We start from the raw sequence: 24310 nt of genomic DNA on the forward strand, positions 1-24310 counted from the left end.
TTCAACAAAGCCTTTTTTGGAACCATTATAAGCTTCTCTTTTCTGTAGTTTATGCCATGCATAATTTGTCTGCTAGTTCTTTTATATTATTTCTAATATTCATAACAAACTGCACCTTGTGGAAATCATACATGACACAATGAGGAAGTATGATAACAAGCAAATCTTATTTAGTACTATGTTGGAAGAAGTTGCATAAAGAGAACTCACAACATTCCCCCCCAAATTACTTATATGAAAACTAAAATCAATTGCTTTTTTATAGTGTACTGGATGATTGCTGCAAGCTTTTCTTGGATAGTAGTTTGCATATGTTAGTTGAAAAGATATAGAGCAGGCAAACAAAAGAAGATATCTATAAATTTCACAAATGGTATCTCTTTTTAGAAGAGAAAATAATTAATCAAAAATGAGATTTTATTTGTGTAGCGCAATATGAGCCATTCTAATCTGTATATGACAATGCAGCCAAGAAGTATTATTTTTTAAAATGATAAATTCAGCAAAAAAATCCTATTACAAAACAGAACGATTCAAAAGAACATTCAGTATTTGTTAGCAAAAAGTCTTGCTACAAAGTATGTTTGAAGCTGTGTGTGGCTTCAAGCATAAATTGCACTGCTAGCAATAATGTAATACAAGAGTTTTAATTTTCCTACTGAGTGTTTGTACAAATTACTCTTACCGCAGCATTCTAAGTGTCACGCTGTACATGTGCTAGTGCTATTAAAATGTATATAAAATGTTTAAGATCTATGAGTTCTACAAATTTCTGGAAAGTATGAAAAAATAAAATAGGAAAAATCTCCCATTGCTTTGGTCACCTGTGGGCTGTCTATATGTCCTGTACATCTTGTGATAGCTGTGCAGTGGCGCAGTATAGTTTGTATGACACAGCCACCAACTCACAGCCACCTTGGGCTTTTCACCTGAAACTGCGCACTTAAAACATTGCTGAGTTACTGTGACTTTTTCCTTTACTCCAAGGTCACCACTTTCTTTACTCTGTCTGTGGGTAAACTCGCTTCACATGAGGCTGGGGGTGTTCTGCGGGCAGATCGAGGCCCAGGGTAGGTCAAGGGGATGTGCAGGAAGGCTGGGCAAAGGGAAGGCTCAATGAGCTGAATGTTTGCCGGCACAGCCCAGAAAGCCCACGCTCCCTCCTGCCATGGAGATCTGCCGCTCCCACCTGCAGCTGCGATGCCGTGGATTTTGAGGGAATGGGCAGCAAAGCAACGTCATCATGACACACACACCCGGTTTGCATGCATGGTTTTTAGGATTTACCAGAAGTACATGTACAAAAGTTATGACTGCTCAATTCCTAATATTTCTTTTGATTTCTCTGTATTATTTTACAGTTTTAAAAGAAGTTTAATGAAATGTTCAATCATTAGCATGGAAACAACAGTTAGGAGAAAATGAACTAGATTCTATTCTATTGGTAGCACGGACACCTTTTCATTCTCAACATTTCTGATCCTAATGTCAATTGAACCAGTACAGGTTCGGGGAATCTCTTTCAGCCTTAGGGCCAAATTTAATTCTGGAGAAGCTCTTGGGGACCACATTCCAGTGGTGGGCAAGGCCAGAGGCAAAAAAGATGGGGCCAAAATACCAGCATATTTTATCTTAAAGCTCTTACTGCCAGTAATTAATCTTTAGGGGAGGCATTTCAATTGTTTAGTGCAAAAGTTGGAAAACCAACAAAAGTTTGGTGATTAAGAAAAAGGGGTGAATTCAGGGAAAGGGTGTGTGGCCATCTGGAGAACACCCAGACAGCAAGATTTGGACCCCAGGAGAACTGGATTTGGCCCACAGGCCTAAGGATCCTCAGCCCTGGACTAGCAGAACCAAGCCATAATTAGGAAGTCATTCCTGACAACTACTCTCTCTAAATATATTTTTAAAGAAGATGTTATTTTCCAGAAGACTAGTCTAATACAAAAACCAAGTGCAAGAATGGTGTGACAGTGAAACAATCATTAATACATTTATCTTAACTGTGCCAATGGGTGCCAATTTAAGGCCTCAAGCCTTGTCTAGCTGAAACACCTGAAACAACTTTCACTGAAATTTTGGAAATGGGCAAAGGTGGAAATTGTCTATGGTTATGCATATTGACTGGCTTATAGCTGTAGAATAATTAAGAAAAACTTAGATCTTGCTTTAAAATAATGTATTTGCTTTCCTGCTTATTTTAAATGTACAATCTAAGCACCACTGTCTACTTTTCAGCATATCTCAACTATTTGAAACAGACAATTCTTAGTTTTTAAGTTTCCTCAAGCATGGATTGAGTCAGTTCATTAGTATTATATAAAACTTTAAAACTATGACTATTCTTTCCCACTAAAAACAAAAGAGAACATGGGACACACTTCATAGCACACATAATGGAAACAGCATAGTTTTCTCTAGGACTTGGAAAAAACGCTTACTTAAATACAGCAAAAGGCAGTCTAATTCAATATTCAAATATCTTTGTAGGCTTCTTCTTACTACTTAACAAAAATGATTTTAAAAGTACTTGCCTTTAGTGAAACTATAAAAATAAATCTAGCACTAGTACTTGGAGCAACCATAAGCAGTAGATATATTAGGACAATGTAGGCTATAGTCCCAGTTCCACAGTTGACATGTTCCAGTGTATGTCAATAAGTCCAAAATTCTCCTTTTCCTCCCTCTTATCAGCATTCCTTTTTATAAACAGATTTTTTTTCCTCTCATATATTTACACCACTAATAAAAGTCTTTTGCATATTACCTGGAACATTCTAGGAGAAACTACAGATTGCATTGCCTAATTTTCTTGGGCCATGTGATCTTATTCCAAGGTCAAGTCACCTCAATCTTCCCTGTGCTAACAAAAGGCTGCGTTCGGATACCACACTAAACCAAAGGCTGAATTCAGTGTTGGAGAAGCTCTTGGTGGCTACAGTGGGCAGGACTACAGAAAACCAAATTCCCTTACTTGGTCCCCAAATTTCAAACTGCCAGCTTTGTTGCAGAGATTTCTTGGTGACAATAATATATAATTAGCAAAATTCATGCTACTGTAATACTTTTATTAGGCCTAGAAAATGATCTCCCCCACAATTGTGGAAACATTCTTGATCCCCAGATCTCTTCTTCAGGCAAGATGTTATATAAGGCAGTGAAGGGTCAGGTAGGGGAATGACTAGGTGGTGGTCAAGTCACATTGTCTGCAAGTCCAGACCAGTTAATTATATATATAATTATATTATATTTAATTAGTAGTAATACTTACTTGTTTGTAGAAGTTTTTCTCTAGCTTTCACATCATCATAAACTTGATTGAAGTGGTTGGTAAAAGCAACAAGATCTGCTTCCAGAAACATTGGACCTTGCTGTTTCTCTTTCAGTGCTTTGCTTTGAACCTTCAGTTTTTCTAACTGGGGCTGAAGGGTTGAAAAGCGGATTACTTCATCCTACATAAGAAGAATTGTTTAAGAGTCAGAAGGTAATAATGATAAAGGAAAGAAGGAAGGAAATATCGTTTTTATGCACTGATATTTAGGCTGCCAACTCTCCTAACATAACTTTGGCATTTATCTTTCATCATCCTTTTCTGTGATGACAGCTATATACAATGCTGGAATGTCATCAGGAGATGGTGACACTTACTGGTTCAGCAACTTCAAAACTGGCTTCTGTGCTGGCACATAATCTTAAGACTAGCTGGCATGTTGACTGACTACCTCAAAGCTGCATATATACTATTACAGTGGCTTTTATGCTAAAATATTACACACTTCAGAGTAAGGGCCAAAGCCGACATGACTTTAATCTCTATCTAGCAGCAATGTATTTTTCTTCCTTCCTTTTACTCTGGAATAGTTGTAGGGGAACCTTAAAAGCCATCTATACCACCCCACATACACAGTAGGGTGGTGATCAGGATTGGGGGCCTGCACCTGCTCTAGAATAAAAATGAAAGAAGAAAAAAAGACATATCCACTAGACACAGATTTAAAGTAATGTTTGTTTTGGCCCCAAGTCAAAACAAGCAGTCATTATTTTCTATCACCTATTTATATCCAGGATCCTGTTTTTAGTTGCATGAACTTGGTTTCACTGCAGCCTAGGCTAACAGGCTCACCCACTTGTAATTGAACATCAGAATGCACCCTAAATATATTAAGCAATTGTCCTATGAATAACATTTAAAATCTAAACAATATTAGAAATCATATATTAACAAATAATATAGAGTTAGCATACTGCTGTATCATGGCTCAAACAGAAAAAATACTATATGAGACTCATAGGACTGCTGGGCTCATGCTAAAGTTTTACTTATGTATATTTAACGGCCCAAATTTTCATGATGGCTGCAGCTGCCATTGTGAAAAATGAAGCAAGCCCATAGAGATTATTCACATAGAAGCACCATGTGACACAAATGCTACTATCATGCAAATGTGGCTCTAATGCCAGATTTTTTGAAAGCGCTTGGCCAAGACACCATCAATAGGCCCCAGCCCTCAGTAAGTCTACTACTCATTGCCAATGTCAACAATTGCTCTTGTTCCTCCATTTTCTCACCATTGCTTGCTTGCTTGACAAACAGAGAGCCAGTAAGCAAGTAGACAGTGACATCCACTGATCCTCCTCACCACCACAGTCTGTGCTAAAGTGAGAAGCAGGTGGACAAGTAGATTCTAATGGTGAAGAGGAGGAGCATGTTCAGGGGACTAATTTCAGTGGGCCCCTTCTGGAGTGTGGGACTTTGGAATGTGCCCTAACATGCCTATCCTTGACACTGGCTTTGTCTGGTCTAGTCACATGTTGATAGCAGACCACACACCCCTGAAATAACTCTGTGGGCAGCAGTTCAATATGTAAACAGGACCATGTTCCTTCTTCATCCTCTACCAAAAGAGCTGAAAACTAAAGTAAGAAATACACTTTCCCTCACACTTTAGGAGAATGGACTGTTAAACCTGAAAAAGCTGAAACAATATGTATGCAGCACAATACTACAAAGATCAGTACTGAATTCTAACCTTGCACTTATCTAGCTGTGTTTTCACTGCATCAGGATCTGCTGGTGGTGTGGGTTGTGCTTTCAGCCAGTTTTCAGCAGTAATTACTGTCTGCTCCAATTGCTGCAGCTGGGAGTAGAAGGCAATGATGTTATTTTGGTACTCCAGCCATGCCAGTCTTTCACTCAGCAACTGACAGAACTCAATCCAGCGATTGTTCAACTGCTCTGAGGCTTGTTTGATGTTGTCAGCGTTAAGGCCCTCTAGAAAGGAGGGAAGGAAAGAGGGGGGAAAGTTTAATACATTCATTTTTAGGTCACAGTTGGATTAAAAAAATGGGAAAAGAAATTTAACAACCCTATTTCTCTATCAGAAATCTCATAAAACCAGCAAATGATTTATCATCAAAGAAATGATCCCGAACATACAGATGTTGTGCATTAGCGGAGAAAGGATTTTAATGCCCCTGTAAAATCTAGCGAAGGAATACTGTCAAGATGAACTGCATTGCAAAAATGAAGCGTGAGGGGACAATAATGTAGAACTAATGGAATCAATTGGATGAAATGAGAAGTTTTATAGAAAAAAGGAGACAATTATTTTCTGGACTAAAAATGTAAGATAATATATATTCAATCATTTGTAAGGAAAGGGTGAATAATGCCAAAGCACTACCTGTACTCCGAATAAAGCTATTATCCTGATAATTGATAAAAGTTCAAAACACCAAGTAATTGGCCCAGATAACTGAGATACAGTTTACTCATTTACATGCTTATAGACCACAAATCAAAAGGGTCAGAGAAAGGACAGTGAGGAGAAAGTACACAGGACAAAGAGCCCACACAGCAGAAGCTGGCCCATCCCAGAGATCCCAGGATGCCGACAAGGAAGAGGATGATGAACAGCATTTAACACAGCAAGTGCTAGTACAGCAGAAGCCCTCTGCAGGCATCCATAAAATCTGGCTGTTAAGAGCCTTGATGACAACTTGGGGGTGAAATCCGAGCAATGTATTTCCAAAAATCTCTGATAACTGCATTATATATAAAACTTTAAATACCTTAAATTTAACACTTATTTTGCCAAATCCTCCATGAACAGAATCTGCAGTCTGTCCATTTGGCAGAGCCTGAATTCTAGTAACATACGCTTGTAGTGAAGGCTTCTATAAACCTCTCTTCCTTGCTCTGCACGTACATACTTCATGTTCTGTTTCTGCATTTGCCTTTTCAAATAAATTTAGAGCTTAAACTCTTTGTCTTTTGAACAATATGTTCCCCATTTTCTTTCATGTAACTCAAACCACCTTGACCCAAACTGACACCTCCATATGTGTTAAATTGAAACTCCCATAATTCCTAGCTACCACTCCATCTTGGAGCAGGCCTTGAGGGTTTGCACCTGGTGTTGGGCCAGAGAGACAGATTGGGCATGCTGCTGGTATACCGCCCACCCTGCTGCCCGGCATCCTCCCTGACTGAGCTGGCGGAGGCAGTCTCGAGTGTGGTGTTGGAGGAACCCAGGATGGTGGTTCTGGGCGACTTCAACTTTCATGCTGAGGCTGTCTCTGGGGCTCCGGCTTGGGACTTTATGGCCTCCATGACAACCATGGGGCTGTCTCAGTTTGTCATTGGCCCAACACATGAAGCAGGGCATACCCTTGATTTGGTTTTTGCTCCAAGCTGTGAGATGGGTAGTGTGAAGATTGGGGGGGGGGGTTCCAAGTAACCCCATTGTCTTGGTCGGACCATTTCCTGGTGAGATTTGAACTCACGGTGTTACTACCCTCCTGCAAGGGTGAGGGACCCATTCGGATGGTCCGCCCCAGGAGACTGATGGAATCCAATGGATTTCTGAATGCTCTTGGGGATTTTCCAGTGGAGAGAGCTGGTGATCCAGCCGAGGCCCTAGCCTCACTGTGGAACGGTGAGTTGCAGAGGGCCATCAACTTGATCGCATCTGAGTGCCCTCTACAGTCCTGTAGAGCCCGCTCTGCTCCTTGGTATACTAAGGAGTTGCAGTCAATGAAACAGGCTGGATGTCGGCTAAAGCGCAAATGGCACAAGACTCGAAGCGAAGATGACCGAGCACGCTGTAGAGTGCATAATCGTGCCTATTGTGTGGCAGTGCGGGCAGCAAAGAAGGCTTATTCTGCTGCCTCCATTGCGTCCTTGAGTAGCCGTCCAGCGGAGCTCTTCCGAGTGGTCCAGGGGCTGCTAACATCATCCCCAGCAAATGGGGCCCTGGCCCCGTCGAGGACCCGCTGTGACCTTTTTGCATCACGCTTTGAGGACAAGATCGCTTCTCTCCGCAGCGAGCTTGATGTTGTTTTTAGTGTAGCTCCAGCTGAGGTGTCACCATCTGCCCGATTTTGTGGGATCAGTTCCAGTTATTGCGGCCTGATGATGTGGACAAGGTGCTTGCAGCAATGTGACCAACCACTTGCTCTCTCGATCCCTGTCCCTCCTGGCTTATAAAAGCAAGCCGAGGGGGTCTGACTGGGTGGGTCCAGGGGGTGATAAATGCTTCTCTCCGGGAAGGGGTGGTCCCTGCTGTGCTTAAGGAGGCAGTAGTGCGACCACTCCTGAAGAAGCTCACCCTGGACCCGATGGTATTAGGCAACTACCGCCCAGTTGCTAACACTCCTTTTTTAGGGAAGGTACTTGAGAGGGTTGTGACAGAGCAACTGCAGGCACTCTTGGAGGATACTGATTATCTAGATCCATTCCAGTCTGGGTTCCGATCTGGTTACGGGACTGAATCAGCCTTGGTCACCCTGATGGATGACTTTTATCGAGAGAGGGACAGGGGGAATGCAACCCTGTTAATCCTGCTCGATCTCTCGGCCGCTTTTGATACCATCGACCATGGTATCCTCCTGGATCGACACCGTGGGATGGGCATCGGAGGCACTGTGTTACAGTGGTTCCGGTCCTACCTACGGGGTCATTTTCAGAGAGTAGCATTGGGTGACCAGTCCTCGGCCTCTTGGCAATTGAGCTATGGAGTGCCGCAGGGCACCATCTTGTCCCCAATGTTATTTAACATCTATATGAAGCCGTTGGGAGCAGTCATTAGGGGATTTGGAGCTAAATGCCATCAATACGCTGATGACACGCAGCTCTATCTCCCTGTGACAACTGAATCAGGTGAGGCTGTTCAGGTCCTGGATCAGTGCCTAGACTCAGTAATGGGCTGGTTGAGGGCCAATAAACTGAGACTGAATCCTGGCAAGACGGAAGCCCTGTGGGTGAGTGGTTCTCGAGTCCGGAAGACAAGCTCATTGCCTGTTCTGGATGGGGTTGCTCTGCCTCTGAAAGAACAGGTTCGTAGCTTGGGGGTACTCTTAGACCCATTTCTGTCGTTGGAGGCTCAAGTAGCCACCACAGCTCAGAGTGCCTTTTACCATCTTCGGTTGGTTCGCCAACTACGGCCTCTCCTGGACAGGGATAGCTTGACCACAGTGGTACAGGCATTGGTAACCTCAAGATTGGATTACTGCAACGTGCTCTATGTGGGGCTGCCCTTGAAGCTGCTCCAGAAGATGGAGCTAGTGTAGAATGCTGCAGCTCGGCTGTTGTTTGGAGCTGCCCCTTTCCAGCATGTAACTCCTCTGCTGAGGGAACTGCACTGGCTGCCTATTCGCTACCGGGCCAGGTTTAAGGTTCTTGTACTTGTGTACAAAGCCCTAAACAACTTGGGACCAGGATACCAGAGAGCGCCTTCTCCCTTACCAACCTGCCCGGTCACTGAGGTCATCCGAGCGCCTGCTCCTGGTGGTTCCACATAGATCCATCCTCCGATTGGAATCCACCAGGGGAAGAGCCTTCAGCGTGGTAGCGCCCCTCCTGTGGAATTCCCTGCCTCTGGAGGTCAGGCAGGCGCCAACCTTGTACTCCTTTCGGCACCTCCTGAAAACGACTTTATTCCAAGAAGCCTTTCTTTAACATGCAGCCTTGGATTTCTGTTTTTGCTTCTTTTAAATTTTGTTTTAACTGTTTTATTCTTTTTTTATTTTCATTTTACCTTGTACACCGCTCCAAAATTTTTCAATGGGGAGTGGTATATAAATATTCTAAATAATAAATAAATAAATAAATAAATAAATAATAATAAATAAATAAATAGCTAGCATGGGAATTATGTGGAGAGTTGCAGTCCAACACATCTGGAGAGTGTATTGAGGAATGCTGACTTAAACCTTCTCACACTTCTCTTCCCCCATAGGCACATTAAGATCACAATCTTGTACATACTTACTTTGGAGCAAGTCCCATTGAACCCAAAGTGACTTACTTCTAAGTAGTTATGCAGAAGTTTTCTCTGTAAGCATAACGTCTATATGTACAACAACAGTTTACATATCTGAATGTACACGTGCTTAGTTTAAACTGGTTTACCTATGCATAGTGGTCAAATTTCATTGTTTAATGCAAGTTATGGTACATAATGGAGTTGCACCTTGCTTTGCATTAACTAGCCTTTTCTAAATACGAAGTTTGAGAAAGGTGCTGCCACCAGTGTTCAGCAGGTGCCTTACTCCTGCCATCAACACCAGCCATGATGAATAATACCATTTCCATTCTGTGGTAATATATTATAATTTCAAGGTTAATGGCTCATAAATTGTTTCACATTTCATATTCAGAACAACCCCTTATATCGACAGTGAATAAATACATTGTCCCCAAAGGACATAGAGTTCAGTACCTGAAGTGCCTCCATTAATTTTATTACCTGTGTACTATGCATAACAAATTGTGTTAAAATAGTTTTAATTGTTCAGAACCTTATATGCACAGTCTTCTGAACTGCTACTTAATGTGAAGTATACCTTGTCAAATGTATTTATCATTAGCTAGAGCTTCAATGTAGAACAATATGTTTTCGCTCTTGACTTACAAGGGTATTTGGAATGGCAATCATGGCACCAGATTTCATCCTCATTATGTGCTGTAGCATTACAAATTCATTTTGCATTTATTTTGATGCCTTCCAACATAATCAGTTCAGTGAGCATTTATTTCAATACAGCAAACACTTTGCTCTAAATCTGTCATAACAACCAACTATTCATTTAAGAAACCCCAACCTGCTACACTGATTTCAGCGAAGAAGACATTTTGACAATACTCCACATCCTATATAGTCACATGGACTTCAAAGAGACAACTTCCAAACTGCTGCTGTATTTATGCTAGTTTTGATGTATTGATGTTATGTCTTATATTGTATTTAATTTGTTTTTTCCTATTCATTGTAAATTTCACAGAGAACTTTACAATATGGTGCAGCGTACAAATGTTGTTAATAAATGACTACTCTCCAAACAGCAGAGCAATTCAGGGGAGGATCAGTGGTAGAGCACATGCTTTTGCATGCAGAAGGTCCCAGGATCAATTCCTGGCATGTCCAGTTAGAAGACGAAAGAACTCTGCCTGAGACCCCAACAGTTGGATCTAGATCAGGAGTGGCCAACATGTATGGGGCTGGTAGTGGGGCGGTGGTGGAAGGGCCCAGGACACACATTCATTCACACATACTCATTCATCTGTCTGTCTGTCTGTCTGCCTGTCACACATAAACACTTACTCTCTCCCCATCACCAGTGATCATTATTGGGAACACTGGATGGGAGGGAGAGGCTTTAATTTCACCTCTCTGTTCCCAGTGATCCTGATAAAGATTGCTGTTTCCCCACTGCTATTAGCAGCAAGGAAACTGCTATATTGATTAAGAATACATGGGGTGGGGGAAGTAGGGGGAAGAAGCTCCACCCCCCCAGTGATCCCAATCAAGTTCACTGTTTTAACTGCTACTATTACCAGTGAGAGAACAGAAATCTTGATTGAAGTTGCTGAGGGAGCTTCACTTTAGCCCAGGTCTCCAGTGACCCTAATCAAGATTGCCAATAGCAGCAGAGAAACAGCTGTTTCTTGTCACCTAGCAGGTGGCTGATGAGATGGGCATTGGGGGAAAGTGGAGTCTTGCAGGATACACAAAATATGGCCAAGGGCAGCATGCAGGCCAAGTGCCGCTTGTTACTCAGCTGTGGGCTAGATAAGTAAATAGTATAACACAGTTTCCTTTGTCCTAAAGCAACCACCAAGCATTTATTTTCTCTTAATTTCAGTACACTCAGGCAGAAAACTAAGGCAACAAATGGTGCTCAGCACCATCACATATGATCCATTTGATTTACTGACGGTCCCAGTCACTTAAAAAATGGCTTTGATCCTGAGCTTAGTTCAGCTGCTCAAATCCTAATAGTTTCCATAGGATTTAATCAACACTATTGTTCACTGCATTTCTGCCTATTTGTATTACAGAAGCTGAAGCAAAAATACCTATTCCATGATGCAACTAATTATGGGTCCAATTCTATGCAAGTTGAGACAAAAGTCCTACAACTCCCAGCATTCTCAGGCCAGTCAAGCTGGCTGGGGAATGCTGGGAGCTGTATGACTTTTTTTCCTGTGTAAACATGCATAGGGTTGTGCCCCAAATCAATGTTCTGTTATATTGGGGGGAAAAGCTTGCAAATGCATCAGAATACTGATGGATCAGAGCTTATCTGATCCATCAGTATTCTTAAAACTTGCCTGATAGGCAAGGGAATTTAGGATGCAAGCTTATATAGGAATGCACTGTTTACATAGTACCTAAAAACGGTTTAGGTGTTTTGCAGAAATAAAAAAATATTAAGATGACATCCCTGCTTACAATCAAAGAGACATGACACACAAATATATGGGTCAGGAAAGGGTAGAGCAAATAAGCAACTTATATGTCTTTTAACATATAATTTGGCCCTTTTAATTGTGAGGGAGGATACTCCAAGATTAATGAATGGGAAGCGAAACAAAATGCACACAGACGGAGGATAGGGGTGTAAAAGCTGTGCTTAAAAAGATTATTGATGATAGTTGTGTAGAGAGAAAGAAGTGGCATATTTAAAAATAAAAGTAGATAGGTAGGAAAGAATGAGGAATAAGAGAACAGGAACACTTAAGGGAAATAAGAAAAGCTTGAACTCAATATTATGGGATAAGAAGTGATCATCACAATAAACAATATAGAGGAGTCACATGATCAAATTGATGCACATTAAACATTGGTTTTCATTTGCATCAAACATCCTCCCAAACATCCTTCCAAATTATTTAAATGCTCTGTAGTTTCTCAAAGTTTTCAAACTCTAAAAAGTGGAATTCTGAAGTTTCAGACCAAAAAATGGGACTACAAACTGAATGAATGTTTCAGGATCAAGAACAGATTATTAATAGCCTGAGACCTATTGGGAACACTGGATTTTGAACTGTGCTTTAGTTCACGGTACTACATTTCAAGGCTTTTCCCTATTCTAATTAAAAGATAACATTCAGAAAATACATACAAAAAATTACAAATCTGCTTTAATGTTCTGTTCCTTCACAAAATGCTATGCTAATATTATCATGTGATAAATATGAATCTATGGGTTTATCAAATCCCCAAGAACATTATCTAAATAAACTGCCATGTAATTACCATTCACCATCTGTTCCACCAGGGCCTCAGCTGATCTACTGGCGTCTTGGAGCTTTCTGTACTTCTCAGGCTTTTCTCGTTCTATTGTCTGCAACACAACAGCAAAGTTGAGTATTTCACAGGAAAGACTTTTCAAAATAACCTGCCAAACAAGTACCTAGACCTCATGGTTGCAAAAAGTAAAAGCAGTATCTTTTAGAGCTAAGCTGGAAAAAAAGTCACAATATTTTAATCTATTCAATCTTTCATTTACCTGTACTTTTACATTGTTCCCCCGTTTTGAGGTTGGGAAATGTACTTAACCTAGCAATAGTGGCAAACTATTATACAAACTGTTACAATTTTTATTAATACCAGCTGGGATCAATGCTTAATCAATCAAGTTTGATTGTTTTTTCTTCACTGCAAGATTAAATTCTTACATAATTTGTGTAATTTGCATATTTTATTTTGCACAAAATGAGATTGTCAAATGCTTTTGGGAAGCAATTATAGAGTTGGGTAAAAAGCATAAGCATGCTTGATATCATAGCATATATACACACACACACAAATAAAGATACATCCATTTCACAGTGCAGTGAGCTTTTGTAGTCACTTTTCAGTGAAGATTGATAAGTAATACCAGGTGCAATCCTAAGTCTTGAGGCATGCTGGGACTGGTAGGACCTTTTTTCTGTCTAAACATATATAGGATTGCCCCCTCAGTGTTGTAAATAAACTGAATAAACATTTAGATGCCCAATCACCACGCACCAATAAAAGTCAAAAACAGACTTTGTGGTGCATAGGGCAGACCAAATGAACATTTTCTAAAGCCATTTACAAGGCTAAACATTAACGTCTGCAAAATGTGAGGATAGTCATAAGCACAGAAAGCAAAAGCCTGTTGAAACTTCTTCCCCCATCTTTTAACGAATCTTTATAATGGCTAATAACTGCCGCTGCCTATTATACCCCACTTTCACTGCTGCTTTGTGTCTTTCCATCATAATTTATAGGCTACATATTGACCAAGCAGCTTAATGATTCAGACCTACACTCGGGCTTCTGACCCCATGGGTGCTCTCCGAAGCCAAAATACATGGTGAGGCAGCAGCACAGTGCACATGTCATCCAGTGTCATCCTGGATCCAGTGTCATAAGTCAAAGAGGGTCACAAAAGTGTTTAGCACCATTACTGCTGCATACTGTTGCTGTTGCTCTGAACTTCTTTATCAGCTTTTCATTGCTCAGATCAGTAGTTAATGTGGATGATGAAATTTCAACCAGACTGTTATGATACTGATTAGGAAATACCCCGCCTTACCCTAGAAGTTCCTCTCCTGCTAGAAAATAAAATCTGATTCTGCACACGGACGGTCAATGTTTAGCAGTTGAAAAATCCAAGCCCCTGGGTTTGTAGGCACATTCCTTAATATTAACTCCTTACTCTCAAGGAAACTCTAACTCATTGCTGTGAAACCATGTGAACTTTCAGAAAAAATAGTTGCATGAGCAGATGTTCTTTAATTATGAAACTCTTGTTGATTGCTGTGAACTACATGACCAGACCACACAAGCAGTCTTTTGTCTGATGACCATCTTCTCTATTTGGTTTGATTCTCTTACAAATGTTTTATGTGGTTGTTGTCTCTTGTTCCCAAGTATGAGTGTATTTGGAGAGAATAAAAGCAGATTTCAAAGGGGCTGTCTGCTATGGCTGGTGCAATGTGATAGATGCAGGGCAGGTGAAATTGAAATTCAGTTCCCATGGGGCAATGCAATAAATAACGTGGATGGATGCAACACTGTCTGCACATTTCCAGCATTCCTTCCTGTGAACTGGAGGTGAGGAACCTGCAGCCTGTGGGCTAGATCAGGCTGAATTTGATCCGCCCGCATCATTAGCCCCCTCTCACTCTGGCTGGGTTAAGACCAATGGTGGTTTAAGTAGTCAACCGTCAGTTGAGTGGTCAATGGTTGGTTATTGTGTTGTCTGTTGGGAAAACCCACCCCACGGTTGACTATTTCCCCAAAATAACCAACTGAGATAACAAACGCTCTGTAGAGTTGACTGTCTGCACAATTGTTGCTTAGCATGTTGTCTATCAGGCTCAGTGGAGTATTTTCCAGGGTTGAGTGGATTATTTTAGCTGGCTACAGAGTTTCTAAGTAAGAGTGGCCAAAATCATGCTGGCCACTCTGCTACAGCTGCACAACTCTCAGAGACTGCTGGGATAGCGCCGGAAGGACTGAGGGAGGAGGGAGGTCAGGGAGAAGGGCGGTGGCTGTGTCAGTCAAACACCAGGTTGACTATTAGTCCACTCATCGCCAGCCCAACCACTTCACAGTTGTGTAGGAACATATTGTGTGGGGAGTACCCGCAAAATAACTAACTGTGAGTTGACTATTAACCCACCATTGACTAAAGTGTTGTCTGAATGCAGCCTCTGACTCTGCAATCTCAGCACCCCTTGTCCCCAGAGGGTGTTGCTGGGGAGGTTAACTGCTACTGCCAATGTGGGCTTGTGGCTACACCTTAGAGCCAGATAAAGAGCTGCTTTCCAGTGGGAGGAGCTGAAGTGGGAGGGTGAAGCAAAACGAGATGAAGGCCACGAAGAGTAGCCATCTTCCCTACCTAGCCATGGAGAACTTCATGAAGTATTTCACTGTGGGAAGTGGTAGCAACTGTCAGGCCCACCAATCATGGTTCAGAAAAGGCTTCATCAGGAGGGTGGAGGGGCAGCAGTAGAAACTAGCAGGACTGACAGCAGGTGGAAAGAAGCAGGAGCCCTCTAGCCATGGGTAGGGAAAGAGCCATCAGTGCCTCATTACCCCTTAGGAGGTGAGGCAACAACATTTGGGGATTTTGAGCTTGTGGGGAAACACCACTAAATAGTGCGTCTCCATGACCTGGGGTTTAGAAGTATATGTAACATGTAGCTTCCATTTAACTCTAACAGTTAATGAATTTTTGTGAAATATCAAGGGCAAGATTTTGCCAAACGCAGGTTTTAAAAAATGGCTTTAATGTTTCCTTCTTTTTTGCACTGTATGGGGTCTACAATGTGTGTGATACATTTTTATGGCACTCACTTAACAAGTCCATCCTAGCTGCATTGTTTGCATTTAGGATAGGGTGACAGTAAGTTATGGCTCAAGAGCCATTTAAGAATTCCTTCTACACAACCCCAGGCTTGTGAGCCAACATAGAACGATTTAACTTTTGATATGTAGACAAACACAAGGCTGTGCTTCACATAAAGGGTTTGACAGAAAACTTGTAGCAGAAATCTAATGCAAATTATGAAATATATGAATATTTTCCTACATAAACTTTGTCTCTGAGATCTGACAGGTTCCCTTCTTTTCTGTATATTGCGAACTCAGGACTCTGGAGAACAGCTTCTGAGCGGGTCATCCAACTGTGAAGTTCTGTTGTATCAACATCAAACCTAAGATCAAGAGAAAAAGAAAATCTGTTCTTTATACAGAGTACTTCTAAAAGTTGCTGTCATAGTAAAGGCTTACACCACATGTTTAAATCAGAAGCATGAATTAAAAGTGAAAACCCTTAAAAACTACGCAACAGACAGAAAAGTCTAAAATTTAGTATCTACTTAGAGTCTCAATTGTCTTCATTCCAGTAGATTTCACATAAAACTGTCAATGTGGGAGCTGCTTATAAATGTACAAACACATTCTAATTCAAGAGGTTGCTCTGCTTATACAACAGATGCAACTGAACTCTAGTTTATAAGCTGAATTTCAGTTTTAATGTATTTCTTGTGTTTATGTTAATGTAATTTTTTTCTAGTACATGAAATACGTGGCTTTCAGTTAATATCACCGCTCACTGTATTAATGAAAGATGGATGCTCTTCTGGCATAATAGAATGAGCTGCTATCTATGGAGCAAGATGGTATGATTCTAATAGTGATGGCTCAAATGTTCACATATTTCCTTCTGCAGACAAGTCCATCTAATAAGCAACAGTATATGAAAAGTTTCCTTAGGAAAAAAAATGATGTTGTACATGATGTTGAGTAATTCAGCTAACTTTGAAGAATGAGAAAAATGTGAAATAACCTAGTTTGTGATTTAAAATGGGAAGTGATTCATAATAGTGTAATCTATTATTTTGAACTGAGACGTTTGCACAGTAATTCAAGTCTGCAGTGTTATTTTAAAATGTTTCGGAAAAGACACTCCTAGAATATTTTAAAGGGGAAGTGAGCTATTGTAGATAATTCCCTATTCAAAAATAGAGACATATGTACAACAACTCAGGGGTACCCAATAGCATTAACCCGGTCACTTTTGGTGTGCCTTTGTGCAAAAGGAACATCGTAAAAGAGGCTGTATTAGAGTGTCATTATACAGGGGGACAATCACATTTCCTTACCATTGCTTTCCTACCTGCTTCTGTCCCATGATACTTCCTCTTTCTTCACACAGGAGAAGAAAGAAGAAGTAAATAATGACCACATGGCCCATTCAGTGGGTGTTTTTAATCACGCAACTTTTCCTGCACACAGCAGGAAATGGCGGAACGTTTCATTTCCAAAAAAAGAAAAAAGAAATTGGATTTACTGGGTCTATTTTGTGATGGAACAAAGGCCAGAAGGAGCAGGAGACATGTGAGAGGCAGACATTGTCATCTAAAGGACCTGCGAAAAACTGTGAGTGGGCATTAAGGAGTGTGTGATAAAATGCTCGTCTGCTAGTGCTCTTAGGCCAACTCAACTGAAGGCGTTTACAAGGCTTGAATGCAAATAATTTGTTGCTTTATTCTTCTTTTGTTTCCAAAAGTTTGTTTCCTTTCTGACTTCCCTTCATTCTCCCTTCTCCTCTCTCTCTTTTCTCCTTAGCTTTTTCGTTTCTATTGCAGTCCTCTAGAGATTGGGAAAGAAACCTAACCCACCAAGGGGTGGGGGATGTATTTCAAAGAAAGACCTACCCCATCCACCCAGGAAAGGAAGAATGATATAGCAGGGAAGCACAGCATCAGCCCCATCCACATTGTTTCTCCATCTTGATATGACTGGAGAAGTATGAGACAGGATTACAGCACAACAGCTTCATCACTGCTGTAATAATGTAGGTATATGCAAATCATTCAGTTTCTCTTTCTCCTGCATTGAATTTTTTAAATTGCAAGTTCATCCAAATATGAACTTTACAAACGTTGGTAAATTCTTATTCAAAATGAATTGAAAATAAATTCTCACCTGTCTGCAATGGCCAAGTTCAATGGGTACAACTATGTATCTGCCTGCAAACCAGCTGGTAAAGATGAGGTGTAGGTGAGAAAAAGAGGTGGCAACCATAATTCAGCACTAATATGGTTGAATACATAGGGATTCAAACCCAGACTTTTATGAGCTAAGCTCAAAGCTCTGAATAGATGAATCTGTCAGTCTCAGTTTCTCCACATTCAATGTTTTTAAATCTCAAGTTCTTTTTGTCTCAAATTTGGTAAACTGCAAATTTTAGTAAATTCTTAATAAAACTCAACAGAAAATACTCAACCTTCCTTACAATAATGTATGAATGATGGATCAGATGCATATGTGAGTGGCTATTATCTTCTACTAGACTGTCCCCGGCCCAAACTATCAGAGCTTGACTATCAGCTACTATTTATTGTTTTCAGCCCAGTGGTATTATATTGTAAGAAGACTATAAATATTGTTACAGGATTTCAGTGAGGGCTAAAGAGCAAAAATTCAGTACATCCTAAGTAAATCCTTGACCTTTGTTTTAATATTTACAGTATCCTCGATTATATCTGTTGTTAAATCAGCTGATTATTTTTAGAGGGCAAGATTTATCTAAAATTCAGTAAATCTGAAGACACTAGATGGAGCACCAATCCTGCTTTAATAAGCTTTTCCTTTTATAGAAGGATTGAAAGGCAGCTTCACACTTTCACTTGCTCTGACAACTAAGCTTTTTACTGTGACATGGAATAGTATACATACAAGACATTTTTTTTACTTGTGATGTAAAAAGGAATTAAATGTTTAGAACTCAGTTTTCTAAAGCATATAAAACATTTATCGTCCACAAGTATTTTACTGGCTGTAAACATTAAATGAACAACTAATGTATGGTAGATACTGCAATATAAACAGGCAGCTTCTGTCATGGACATTTGCTGGGGTGCCCTAGGTGCAGCAAGTGAAATTCTGAACTTACCAGTAAATTTCTGTTCTTCCTGAGAGAAGGAAGACAGCTAGCATGGGGAAAAGCCCCAAAGTTGGGAAAGTTTTCCCAAGATGATTGCAAAGGAGTTTATACAAAGCAACTTATTATAGCCTACCAATATTCTTTCTGGCTCCATCCAATCTTTCTCTTCTTACACTGACCTTACAAAAGGCAATACATAGGGCTTCCAGGTGGTCTTGCAGTTAGGCAGTCACCAGACCCAGATCTCTTAGCTTCAGCAACATTACTGCCTCATGTGTTTTCAGACCTTGCTTTGAGACCAACTGCTGCAACTATTTCTCTTCCTCACCCAATAAGAATGGCAGATGTTAGTAAAGAAGAACTGCTGGGCCAATATATTTCTATATTCAGATTGTTGCACTTGCTGTAATATTTGAGGGCAAATCGTAAAGAGGAATTCTAGAGGCTCTATCCATCTCCAAAGCCTGCTCCTTATAGGCATATTACGAAGAAAAACTGACAATGGAATGTGAAACTCACTTTGCATTCAGCTGGTGATTTGTTATGTAACATCCAAATTGCTCTCAGCATCCTACAGTGGTACAAAACCTTGAACCAGAGGTGGGAAACCAAATAATTTGGCCCTCTGACAGCTACACCCCTTCTCCTGTCCCTACCCCATTTCCGTGGGGCCTACTCTATTTCCCACAACCACCGATTATTTGGTGGTTTCCCAGGTTTCATACAGTCATCCCCCTCAATTCTAGAAGATTGAAATGCCTCTCTTAAGGCTTAGTTGCTGATAGGAAAAAACTTTAAGCTACAATATGTGAATATTTTTAGTATCTTTGTCCTGCCCACTTTGCCTCTGGCTCCTTCCATTACTGGAATGCATTTCCTCAAGCGCTTATCTGAAATTGATTTCAGACTTTGGGCTGGAGGAGGTTCCTGGCTGCTGCCCTGTACTGCAGCAACTAGGACACTGTATCTGCACTAGGGTGTTATGCAAATGTCTGTACATGGGGAATATTTTGTATTAGAAAAGTTATAGGAAAAAGGCTTGAAACAAAGTTGTTGTTGTTTTACTGTATATGGAACATTGTGACAAAATGGATACTGTGAACCATGGGGCTTGGCTTAAGAGTCAGAGTGTCACCATAAAGATGCAACTGCTCTTACTGTGCCAGTGCTAGGACTCAACCACACCTGCTATGAAACCTGGAAGAATGAGCTACTCTAGGAGGCCGGCTCATCACAATCCTACCAGCTCTTTCTGAACTACCATTAGTCATATATTTTGAACAAAACTCTCCTAAAGCTACAGAAGACAAAATGTCAATAATAATAATAATAATAATAGATTATCATTCAGTTCTGCTAATATTCAGGCATTCTTCAGACATTCTTTAGCTTTTTAAATGCAAATTATAAACCTTGTAGTTGAGCAGAGCAGACATGAGAACATTTTGCAGAACGTTTTTTTCCTTGCGAAGAGTGCATCCCCATCTCTGCATTATTTGGGAGGGGGCTTTAAAATGTAGTGATATTAGCCCTCACTCTTATTTGGCTTTGTTGACATCAACATATAGCTAAAGGTTATTGTAACTGCGATATCATCATTCTAGCTATATGATCCTTGTTTGGCTAGATCATTTAGCTGAACAAGAAAAACATTGTTAAAATAGTTCTGAATCCAATGCAAGAAGAGAAGCAAATAGGAGCATCTGGTGTAAAATAAGGTACATGTTGGTGCATTCAGAGAAAATGTGTGTTTTAGGGGGACCAAATTCCTTCTTTGCATTCTCTCCAATATTCCCATATTTACTATAAAGTCTTATATATTATTAAAAAAACCAAACCCTGCTATAACGATAATTGCACATTAATGACTTAAAAGTAAATGGAAACATTTACACTTTTAATTAAGTTTGATCCAAATGTTCTCTCAAGATCTCACTTTCTCAAGTTCTCACCTTTTCCTAATTTCTGAATCCACAACAATTTGCCTTTTCTTGTGAGGTGGAGGTGGTGGGAGCTCCTCTTTAGCATGCTTAACCAGGATTTGTTCTCTGGTGGTCACCATAGTTACAGTTTCCATTACTGTTGTCTGTGTTAGTGATGTCTGAGTGGTAGCAACAGCCTGTGAAATCTGTGAGAAGTATTGAAACAGAGGTCACACATTGCTTGAAAGACTTTAATAAAGACTGTTTGGAGTGGCAATAGAAAATAATGAGAAACTGTTCTTCCTTGTTCACAGGTTGACCTTCAGAACAAAACAACACTGTATTGAACTCAAACCAAATTGTTTTATCTGACTCATGGTAGGTGAATAAGATGTATGAAAAAGTCAATATCAAAATCAGAAGGAAGCCTAAGTAGAATGTATTTATAGTAATTTTTATATCAAGTCAAGGAAACACAGGTGAAAACCCTGATGCAGAGCTTTGTGAAACAAATTACAGAATATGTATGTTATGTATTCATATTATTTGCTTCATAAAATGGCTACTCCAGCAGAGAAAAGCCATATACTTTAGAGAACTAATTGAAATAAAAAATAAACCATTACTTATTCACAAACATTCAATTTATTTTGTGTGCTTCTAAAATGACCTGTGCACATTTTTACTAATGAAAATGGAGCATTCTTGATTGCATTAATGGCTCTTTCTGCTGTACCCCAAAGCAGCATTTTCCTGATCCACTTCTACAAGAACAAAGCAAATCAGATATGTCGCTGTGTAGAACACGGACAGGTTCTTTCTACAGCCACCATTCTACTGAAACCTTTCCTGATCTCCAAAAAGCAAACACACACACACACAAACAATTCCTAAGCTCTTAAGAACAGAAATCCATATGTTCCAGACATATGGTCTTTTTGATATTTTCCTGGCATCCCCAATACCATGACATATCAATTGAGGAGATTCTGGCCTAGTTTACCCAGCCAGATCCAATTCCGTCTGAACAGCTGCATCTTCAACTTTACCTGGGAAAATGTTGGTAAAAATAGTAAGAGGGGAAGACAAGGATACATTTGGCATCAATTTCCATAATCATGGCATGATCATCATAATGGGAATTACTGAAGTTGTATAGAAAGGGGGGAAGAGAGAGGAGGAAACCAGTTATTGCTGTGAGCCTAAACATTTCAGGTATGAAATGATTCTTCATAGGCAATGTTTCCATGGCTTTCACTACCACATTTTGGGGGTAGCGTGGTGGCAACCATTTATACTCTCAAATGGTTCTCAAAATGGGGCATTCTGCAAAAATCTAAATGGAGAGCTGCAAGTCAATCAGAGATGCAAGAGCACTAGTGAGTTGCCATCTCTTAAAAATGGCACCCTATTCCCCAAAATTGCTGAAATATTATCCTACAATTTCAGTCACAATCTGGGAAGGGGGCATCAACACCCAACCTGGCCTTACGTAACATTTCCCCTATGTGACCACATGCTTACATGCAGGGCACACTGGATATGTAAGCCAGTAATATGGAAAATCCATCCTTCAAAGACCAATCGTGGAGGAACCTCTGCTGTTATCTCTGATCCAAGTTCTCCCTTGCAGGAATCCCCATGGTAATTTCCAATCTGAGACTGGAGATAACTATGAGGATTCCCCTGTGTGCTGCTTCTCTCTCACAGCAGTGGGAATGTTAGCAGCAGGGAATTTGACTGGTACTGGGAGAAGCGCTTTTGTGTGGTGTGTATTGCCCCCATGAGGACGTTGTGCAATGATGGAGACAGGACTCCACTGTCCCTGGGAAGAATGCCTGCTCTCTTCCCAGCACCAGCTGAGTGGCTTCATGCATCACATGAAAATGGTTTTAACCAGTGCTGGGAGGAATAGTAGCAGCCAAGCTCTTGGGAATGGCATCCCCATGCAAAGGCAGGAAATGGGCTGGATGATGGGAGAAACAAGCAGCTGCTCCTCTCAGCACTGACTGAATCTCTTTCTTCATGCTGAGATCTCTATGCCTCAAGAATGGAGAAAGGCAACATGGGCAGGGCAGGGTGGGTGGGATGATGTCACTGGGTTCAGCCATGCCCACTGACATCATCCAGCCCATAGTGGTCCTGAATCCCTGGTGTAAATTGACCCTAGGAAGATCTCAAACAAAATAGTTTTTTTTTTCTAATACCTTTTGTGACAATTTGTAAACTGTTGCCTGAGCAAGGGCTTGTTATTACTCTGCGTCAGGCTGGGGAATCTCTCTCCTGTGGGGGTTCCCCATCTGTCTTCTTACAGCATGTATTCCAATCAACATATGTTAGATGTTTCAAATCATAGTGCACAGAATGCTTTTGCTTATTTATATTTCAGAACAGTAAAAAATAATTTATAGCTTAGCCAAGAAAAAGAAAAATGCAATATAATATGCTTCAAAAGAAAGCTTGGCTTATTAATTTCATAGCAATATTTATCTTTTTGAAATCGTGAAATGTAGTTCAGAGACAGACAGGCTTAGGAACATAAATGATCTATGAAAAATATTAGAGATCAGAAAGCCAGCAATGGCTCAACTCAGATTAGCTTGGAAATAAGCTAGGCTATTATCTCAAAAAAATCAGAAAATGGCTCCGGTCACATCCAATCCAATCAAAATTCAACACAGCTTTCTCCTGGCCATGGAATCCCTTGACACCCAACAAATGTGGAGGCTTGATACTTCCCTATTCTTTGGCTGCCAAGGCTTCACACAGGAAGGAAAGATATAAAGGGGCTGTCTATATGCCCTGTATACCCCATGGTGACTGCGCAGTGGTGCTTTGTCGTTTATATGACACAGCCACCAACTGGCACCCACCAGGGTCAAGACACCCCCAAAGCCTGCTCACTGCTCTTTGCAGTCCAAGCCAAAAAAGGCAACAGCTAGGCTGTATTCTGAGTTTGCAATGTTTGCCATGCTTGCAGAACTCCTACTCATGTGAAGCTGTCAAAGGGCAACGAGGTCAGTCCATTTCACGGAACCCAGGTGGGACTTGCCTGAGCCATGCACGAATGCTGCTTTTTTGCAAGTACAGCCAGTCCACCCCAGCCTGGGTTTCTCCCTCCATGGATCTCAGAAGCTAAGGTGGGTTGCCCTTGTAGCTGGGTATGTCAGTGCATGTGATTCTCAGCTCCAAAGACAACTCAGCCAAACTTAGATTTGCTCCATTAGATTGCTGAATATAATTAAAATTTTGAGTGCAGTTCTGAACATTCCCTACATTGGCATCAGATTTCACCTGAAGCAAATTTTTAAGCAAATTTTTGAAGTATCTTCTCATGAAAACAGCAAAACAGTTTCAATTATACTAGTAAATACCTCCGGTGGTGGTTTCACCCCTATTTAATTTAACCAACATTAATCTCATGCAATTAATATTGGATAAGAGTATACATAAGAAATTGTATATTATTTTATTTAATTGCTGCTAAACTTCAAATTTAGTGTCTAGCAAATTAATGATTTCAGACTTTCCCAACCTCGTGCCTTCCAGATGTGATGGACTACAAGTTCAAGTAACCTCGAGCTAGCATGGAGAGCTGGGAGATACTGTGAGTTATAGTCCAGCTACAACTCCCAGCATCTGGGGGACAACAAGTTAGGTAAGGCTGTAGA

General features: G+C 40.6%; 1 protein-coding gene across 4 annotated transcripts in view; it reads right to left on the reverse strand.

Annotated features, from left to right (window-relative positions):
* Nucleotides 1-24310, reverse strand: part of DMD (dystrophin) — a 1279927-nt gene that overhangs the window by 746346 nt on the left and 509271 nt on the right. For all 4 annotated transcript variants that reach the window (XM_063126497.1, XM_063126496.1, XM_063126495.1 and 1 more), the window contains exons 17-21: nt 20670-20845; nt 15856-15979; nt 12543-12630; nt 5031-5272; nt 3272-3452 (exon numbers count right to left, since the gene is read on the reverse strand). In XM_063126497.1, the coding sequence (XP_062982567.1) occupies nt 3272-3452; nt 5031-5272; nt 12543-12630; nt 15856-15979; nt 20670-20845 (811 nt within the window). The remainder of the gene's footprint in view (nt 1-3271; nt 3453-5030; nt 5273-12542; nt 12631-15855; nt 15980-20669; nt 20846-24310) is intronic.

The sequence above is a fragment of the Elgaria multicarinata genome, chromosome 5 (genome assembly GCF_023053635.1).
Source record: "Elgaria multicarinata webbii isolate HBS135686 ecotype San Diego chromosome 5, rElgMul1.1.pri, whole genome shotgun sequence".
Classification (NCBI taxonomy): Eukaryota; Metazoa; Chordata; class Lepidosauria; order Squamata; family Anguidae; genus Elgaria; species Elgaria multicarinata.